The following is an 8,735-nucleotide window of genomic DNA, read 5'->3' as shown; positions in this document are numbered from 1 at the left end:
GCTGTGCATTACATTCAGTCCAGCGTTCACACTCCTGTTTTCCAGCTCAAGAAGATATAGGGCCGGGTGTTTTTCTGCCTTCTGCTGTGCTTTTCCCCAGGCGTGCCCCTCAGAGACCTTCTGTTTGTGTATCTGAGAGCGGTTCGGCAGTGGAAAAGTGCTCTCTGGCTCATGTGCTCTGTCCATTTTGCACGAGCAACAAAAAAAGTGTGTTCTCGCTCGCGTGACCAGTCTGCCCAGTGACCTGTGCAGCTGGGAGTCTCGATCCTACCACACACACACACACACACACACACACAAATGGCAGGCATACACTCACATCCATTAAAGAGTTGAAAAGCATTTCAATGCCCTATCATTAAATCTAGGTCACAAAGCTTTTCATCCACAAAGAGCTGTCCTAAACTAAAACAGCCATAATGATAACAGTATATGAGACATTTCTCTTCTGATCTGAGTGAGTTAAGGTATGTGCACAAATGCTGGAACTGTTCAAGCAACAGGATGAAAAAGCTTAAACCCGAATAGCACACGGTTCAATATCAGAAGGTCGCATGTGATGATTATCTAACGGCAGACATAGTTGAGGACCACGGGGAGGTGGTACTCCATTATGAAAGCACAGACTGTGGGAACTGTTTTGAAATGCAGAGGATATCCTACGCAGCCATAGAGCGATGTGGTTGCCATGGAGACAGCAAACGCTCAACCTTTGAAAAGAGATGCCTAGAGGAACTGCAATAAAGCCCACAGAGACTGTATGGCTGACTTATTTGCACAAGAGCACCGTACCTCACCACAAAGATGTGTGCACAAAAGCAGTTTCTATTTAAAATATGTCTCCGATTTATACTTATTTTCCCACTTCAGTTGCATTCCGTTGTCTGCGTGACATTTAAAATTCAGTCTGAATATGCACTAACATGTCTTGCCTATATTTGCCTCATTCCATTCACGTCCAGACTTGTGCAAGTTCTTGAGAACAACTTGGATGCTGAAAAACTACTTTTCTCATATGGTGGCTTCAACGGTTCAAGGACACATTTACTGGATATAGAGACAGAACAAGGAATGTTCTTAAAGGAGTGTTCTTAAAGGAGTGTTGTTAAAATACAACACTCAGTTTTATAGAATATTTAATGGGGCCAATTTTATACAATATTGAAACTCTTTTTTAAAAGAAATTAATACTTTAATTCAGCAAGGATGCATAAAATTGATCAAAAGTGACAATAAAGAATCCTTATCTGTTCTTCTCTATATTCACCAAAGAAATCTGATCAAATCAGCATATTAGAATGATTTCTGAAGGATCATGTGACACTGAAGACTGGAGTAGTAATGCTGAAAGTTCAGCCTTCACATTAATAAATTAATTTTAAAATATTTTAAAAATAGAAAACAGTTATTATAAATAGTAATAATATTTCACAATATTACTGTTTTTACTGTATATTTGATCAAATAAATGCAGCCCTGAGCATAAGAGACTTCTTTCAAAAACAATTGTACAGAGGACAAACTTTTGAACGGTACAATACTGTTCAATATGGATGGATTAAAAAAAATAGCACTTTATTAGTGGTAGCACTTTTTTTTACAGTCCTGTACTTGTACATACTAAGTACTTATTATAGTAATTCTAATAACTGAGTAATAACTAGGTACTAACCCTGAACCTACCCCCAAACTTAACCCATTTACAGTAGTTACCTTATATTACCCCAGTACTTTCTTAGGTAAGTACACTGTAAGTGCACGTACTGTATAATAAAGTGCAACCAATTCTCTAATGCAGTGTATTATAGTGCATCTCTAATTTATATGATGTTTTATGATGCTTACAGAGCAAATCAATTTAAATAAGTATTACTGAGCCATACACAGAATCATTTACATTTTAACGTATACTAGCATTTTTAGCTGCAGTTTAAGTTAACTTATTATTGCATTTTTGGCATAATTTCATTTTCTCACAAAAATTAGTAAGATCGCTAAACAATACCTGGACCTACTGCAGTATAGTTGCAGACCCCCTTTTAAGGACCCCTGCTTTAAAAAAAAAAAAAAAAAAAAAAAAACGCTGTCTAACTAAAAAGAACTGTGTGTTGGGCAGAATGAGAGGTAACCGACTGGGCAAGGAAGGAAGCACAGCTTCTGTCTGAAAACCCTCAGAGATCCAACTCCACACAAAGGCAGGACAGGGTGGTGTTGGAGAGGAACTGTTGGAGCTGTTCACTTTAATGTTCCAGTCAGCGTCAGGACACTGGCAATGGAATCCTGAAGAAAAGTTACACGTAGATGGGAAACTTCTCTGTCGAGATAAATTTTCCAAGGGCTGTACCTTAACAACCACATGTTTAAGCAGACTGTTCTAGCAGCATGAACATAGCTTCTCTGCTGTTACGAAATATATAATTTCTAGGCATCCAAAAGTTACCTCCACAAGTCTTGCAAGATAAATCTGTTATGTGGTAATATAGCAATATATGTCATTGGCAATAGCTGTAACTATTAGACCTTGTGAGACCAGTGAGACATGCAGTGACATATATCCTATTGCTTAAGAGGATGCCACAAGAATTCTGCATCCTCTTTATTGTGTAATAACTCATCGATTGTAATATGCCGTAAACAACTGTCTGCACATTCTTAAATGCTTTTCCTTTGTTTATAACATCAGTTAAACAATGTTGTGTTCCCCTTTTTCTGACGCAGTACATTTTCCTTTTGCCCGTTTCCATTTCAGTACAACACACACACACACACACACACACACACACACACACACACACACACACACACACACACACACACACATACACAATGAGGAAACAGAGTGAATTAGAAATAGGGGGGGGAAAGAATGAGTGAAAGCAGTGCTGACATGTGATGTATTCTTCAAAATCAATCATTTGTTAGTAAATATATTCTTCAAAATCAATCATTTGTTAGTAAATATCCAGAAAAGAACTGTTAAAATGGTTACTGTGGGTCAAAGTCTTGGCTGGTTAACATGGCCAAGACCCTGTTGGTAGATACTGTAACTACGTCAGAGCATGTGTTGACAGCAATTCTAAAATATCTGTGTATTCTGGTGAAATACTTTTGAAAGCAAACATATATATTGCTATCTTTAGTTGTATTACAGTAGATGTTTTTCCAGTGTCTGATTCTGGTTAACAGGGTTCTTAAAATTGTGAATCAGCTATTTTTCACATTACATAATAGTTGCTAGTGAATTCTGTGGAACTGGAACTCAAATAAGAGTCACTATAAGCAAATAGGGCAGATTACAAATTGCGTAGTTCTGTTGGCCCCAAACAACTTCAATAAATAAATAAATAAAAATAAAAAAAATTAAATTATATACAGTACTGTGCAAAAGTCTTAGGCCACCACCAGCTCTGTTGTTTTAGCATTGTTTGACCATCCATATTTATTTTTAGGTCTTTATCATGATACAAACAGAAAATACAGGAAATGTGCACACAAAATGTACAAAATGGCTTCTTTAAGCAAAAGTCAGTATTTAGTGTGACCTCCTGGACTTCTTCCATTTTCTCAAAGAAGAAAATCTGAGAAACTTGTCATCTTATTTTGAAAGTTTTCTTGGCCTTCCAGTCCTTTTAAATTCCATTTAGGTTTAAGAGAGCCAGGTTCCTGCTATTGCTCAAGTGTACGGGGAGGTCACTAAATACTTGCCACTTTAGCCTATAGAAGTTGTTTTTTTAATACTGCATACAAATTTACTGTATTTTCTGGTTATATTCTAATAAAGAGACTGAGAAATAATTATATATGTTCATTGTACCATTGCTAAAACAACATCTAATGGTGGCCTAAGACTTTTGCACAGTACTTTTTCATACAGTGGGCTACCAGTAAAATTTATAAAAATTTGGAACCAAAAATTATTCAGACACTTTGACCTGACCATGTTTTGCTTAAGTGTTATCTGACATAATTAAGAATAATTTTTTTCTGACACAGTTTAACTTTGAAATATTGTCATATTTTATTACCATTTTTTATAGTGAATAAACTGTATTAATGAATAAAAAATGTTCAAGGTGTCTGAATAAATTTTGGTTTGACTGTATATATATATATATATATATATACACTGATGGGCCAAAATATTATGACCAGTCACAGATGAAGTGAATATCGTTGATCATCTAACAAGGCCACATATTAAGGTCTGGGTAGATTAGATGGTAAACAAACAATCAGTTCTCGTAATCAGTGTGTTGGATGCAGGAGAAATTGGCAGGAATTAAGATCTGAGCGACTTTGATAAGGGCCAAATTGTTATGGCAAGGTGACTGGATCAGAATATCTCTGAAACTGCGAGGCTTTTGGGTTGCTCCCGGTCAGCAGTGGTGAGAATTTACCAACAGCGGTCCAATGAGGGACAAACCACAAACCAGCGACAAGGTGTTGGGCTATCCCATCTAGTCTGAGCCAAAAGGAGGTCTATTGTGGCACAAGTCACACAAAATTTTAATGATGGTTATGGGAGGAATGTCACAACACAACACAAATCGCACTCTGCTGGTATGAGGCTGCCTGCATAGGCACAGACCCAAGTGCATGACCCCTGACCCCTGAGATTATTGAAGGAGATATTTATTTATTATGTGATGATATTTTTATGTATTTCAATTAAATGGATATATAAACTCGTATATATTATATAAACAAATATCTCTAATAAGACAAAAAATGTTCTGAGATTTTGGATTCTGTATTTGAGCCCCACGCGCCCCCTGGAGGAAGTAAACTTTAGCTACATTAGCTTGTAGCATTTATCTATAATGTTCAGCTGTCATTACGCTTGCCGTAGACTTGTGGGAGTTTATGTAAAATCATGATGGCGGCGGCCTGTGCGAGAACACTTAGTAAGGTCGGTCGGTTAGTTTTAGACACGCCGAAATGCCGTGTAACAAACACCGTAGCATTAGTGCCGAGAATGACCATGCGATGCCAAGGAAGAGCTTACGGTACCGGCGGTGCGGGATTTAGATCCAGACTTTTGCTCGCTGCGCCGGTGCGTGGCAGTGGCAGAGTCCTGGGATGCGCCTTCTTGCTCGGTGGAGGTTTCGGCTTGTACCAGACCATCAAACTCACGCTTCAGCGTCACCTTGCAGAGGAAAAAGCAAATGTAAATATTCAGCTATGTGCAATATTCCTGGATGTCCTGCACTTTTTTGACATGCAACTATAGAAAGTGAATGTAATTTTTGGGTTCGTCTGCTCACCTTGGTTTTGTTAACTTGTTTTGATTAGGCACCTGAGCTGGGGACAGATCTTAAGTTGACTCTGTATCAGTATAAGACCTGTCCGTTTTGCAGCAAGGTGCGAGCCTTCCTGGATTATCATGGTCTGCCATATAAAATTGTGGAGGTCAATCCTGTTATGCGACAGGAGATCAAGTGGTCCACTTACAGAAAAGTTCCCATCCTGATGGTGAACGAGACAGTGGTATGTAGATACTCGGATATTGTCTTTCCTGATTATGATGGATAGTATAAGATGCTTCAGATCATCAAGTCCTTCTCTTTGTTACTTCTTCAACAGCAACTCAATGACTCTTCTGTAATTATTAGTGCTTTGAAGACATACCTGGTCAGCAAGTGAGTATCTTCTGCTTGACACTCTTTATTATTTTTACATGGATGTTGTTGATAGAATTTATTTTATGATGACTTTATATTTAACATTAACATTTGGTATATTTCTGTATTATATTCATTTAGAAAAGGGGTTTTCAAATTGTGACAGTAAACAAAGTTTGATTATTATAAACGATATTGAGTTGACATTTGATTTTTATCTTAAAGATGTAGGGGATTGCCATTGTTCGATACTGAACCTTTCAGCACTGTTTTCACTTTTGTGCTAGTTGCTTTGCTGATAAAAAATTGTTAGGCAAATAAATGTAAATGTAAATGCAAATTTTATTGTCTATTCTCTGCTTCTTTTAGGGAGAAAACAATATCTGAGATTCTCACTTTTTATCCTGAGATGAAGGCAAAGAATGACCGTGGGAAAGACGTGATAGAGTTTGGCAATAAGTACTGGGTCATGGTGCGTGACGCGGATGCTGATCATCTATATCCTGAAAAAGACACCAGAAAGTAAAGATATTGATTGTGTTATTAGTCTTTTTTTATTGAATTTACTGTCAAACATGATTTTGTTTGTATTAACCTTAAGAAGCTTGATTCATATCTCACTTACACTTTTTTGCTCAGAGAGGAGATTAAATGGCGGCAGTGGGCAGACGATTGGCTGGTGCACCTAATTTCCCCAAATGTTTACCGCACGCCGACCGAAGCCCTCGCATCCTTTGACTACATTGTACAAGAAGGCAAATTTGGCACCATTGAGGGCTTCTTTGCTAAGTATTTCGGAGCTGCTGCCATGTGGTTCATTTCAAAGAGATTGAAAAATAAGTATGTTTTTGGGGGAAGCTGGTTAGTAAATAATGAAGATATTTGTCAAAAATGTTTTGATATTAAAAATTTAACCTCCTCATTACTGCACAGACACCATCTGCAAGATGATGTGAGGAAAGATCTCTACAAGGCCGTCAATGATTGGGTGGCAGCCATTGGAAAAAATAAGAAATTCATGGGAGGTGATCAACCCAACCTTGCAGATCTGGTATGTGTTTCTCTCTCAGTCTAAACTTTTATTAAATATATATAAAATGCATTACCATTCTAAAGTTTGGGGTCGGTAAGATTTAAAAAAATAAATAAATAAATGTTTTTGAAAGATGCTCACAAGGGCTGCATTTAAAATACAGTAAAAACTGTAATATTGTGAAAAATTATAATAATTTACAACAAAACTGTTTTCTATTTGAATATATTTTAAAATGTAATTTAATCCTGTGATGGTAATGCTGAATTTTCAGCATCATTACTCCAGTCTTCAGTGTCACATGATCCTTCAGAAATCATTGTAATATGCTGATATGGTGCTTAAGAAATATTTCTTATTATCAATGTTAAAGACATGCTGCTTAATATTTCTGTTGACACCATGATACATTTTTTTTTTTCACTTTGATGAATAGAAAGTGCAGCATTTATTTGAAATAGAAATAATTTGTAGCATTATAAATGTCTTTACTGTCACTTTTGGTCAATTTAATACATTCTTGCTGAATAATTTAAGAAAAGAAAATAAAAGTATTAATTTCTTTAAAAAAAGTCTTACTGACCTCAAACATTAGTGTACAGTAGTGTATATTTTTTCCAGTGTCACAATTGCATGAGGAATGTGAATTGGATTATTTTTGCTTTTTTTTATTATTATTGGCATATTTAATTATCTGTACTGTGCTGAAATTATTACCTTCTTGTACCTTGTGTTTTCAACACAGGCCGTGTTTGGTGTTCTGAGGGTTATGGAAGGCCTTCAGGCATTTGATGATATGATGGAACATACCAAGGTGAAGAACTGGTACCAGGCGTATGCAGAAGGTCGCACAACAAGTGCCATAAAATCGAAGCTTCTGTCATCACTACAGCAACTTGAAGCACTTGATACCTGCACAACTTTAAAAACCAAGCTTGATGCCATCTGTTGGTAGCGTAATGGTTATGCAAATCTTAAAAGACTATTTTTTCCAGTAATTAAACTGGTTTCCATTCTTTCTTTGCTTGGACTATAACCACTGAGCTAAGAATTTATTTCATTTGAATAGATCAGCAAAGACATGCCCAAAATAGCATAAAATGCTTTTCCTGTTTTTTCTTTTTTTTTCTCTCTCTCCATGATTTGCTTTACTACTCAACTGATTTTCTGTATTTCTTTTACATTGGAAAGCAAAGTGCAACCTGAGCCAAAAGCTGTTTAAAGTAAAACAACCTCATATGATCTACAGACATTGCGAATGGGATATAGAGGGATTGTTCTGAAACCATCCATTTTTCTCCATCTTTGTGGGCTTAAATAACAGGTTGTCAACAAATGTATAATCTGGTGATCTGGTCTATTTTTCAACATATAACGGTTCATTTTAGCATATGCTGCTCTTTCTTGTTCTTCTGAATTGCGGTTTTGTTCCTTTTGTGATGTTGGAGTTCTGCCACTCTCATCAAGTGGTATTTAGGTTACCTAAGCAGATGAGCTCAGCCCTGATAGATCGATGCTTCTGTCTACCTCCATTTGGCTTACTGTTCTCTGGTTCATAAACGTCCAATCTTGAGGTTGCAGTGACCTTCAAATCTGTGGTTTACTGAATGTTCATATTAATATTTCTCAACCTTGGGTTCTCAAGGGGTTTAACTTAAAATGTGATCTTACTGATTAATGGTTATGTGAAAGTTGTTATGGACATTCGGAGGGTCCATTTAACCAAGAGCATTTGTCTATGCATCATCTTTTGATTTGTCAAAAGTGATAAATATTTGTCAAGGAAATAAATTAAAAATCTCAAGCAGATGGTTGTCAGCTTGCTTGTCTGTAGCCTGTCATGTTTTTAAAATCAAAACAAAGAGAATGCGTGTCAGTTAAGAAGCTCCTAAAACTTGAAATACACAAACTATTCATTCAAATGTCACCATGTCATCATACTGTTTATGCCGATATTTTTATTAAACAATTTTACAGAAAAATGCCAGAGAAGGAGGTGCCTGCACATAGCAACGCGTCGTTGTCATAGAAGCCCAATAAGCTTCGGTTCATTGGGCGTTAAACACACTTATCAAGTCTTT

General features: G+C 36.6%; 1 protein-coding gene across 1 annotated transcript; it reads left to right on the top strand.

Annotated features, from left to right (window-relative positions):
* Positions 1-4,800: 4,800 nt before the first annotated feature.
* On the top strand, positions 4,801-8,461 carry ptgesl (prostaglandin E synthase 2-like). Its single transcript, XM_051904215.1, has 7 exons — positions 4,801-5,167; positions 5,293-5,487; positions 5,584-5,639; positions 5,991-6,143; positions 6,261-6,461; positions 6,555-6,672; positions 7,400-8,461. Exons 1-7 carry the CDS (start codon positions 4,874-4,876, stop codon positions 7,607-7,609), a joined length of 1,227 nt encoding a protein of 408 aa, XP_051760175.1. The 5' UTR covers positions 4,801-4,873; the 3' UTR covers positions 7,610-8,461.
* The last annotated feature ends 274 nt before the right edge of the window (positions 8,462-8,735 follow it).

Source organism: Ctenopharyngodon idella, chromosome 8 (assembly GCF_019924925.1).
Source record: "Ctenopharyngodon idella isolate HZGC_01 chromosome 8, HZGC01, whole genome shotgun sequence".
Classification (NCBI taxonomy): Eukaryota; Metazoa; Chordata; class Actinopteri; order Cypriniformes; family Xenocyprididae; genus Ctenopharyngodon; species Ctenopharyngodon idella.
Note: the sequence above shows the minus strand (reverse complement) of the source record. Positions and strands in the feature narration are given on the sequence as shown.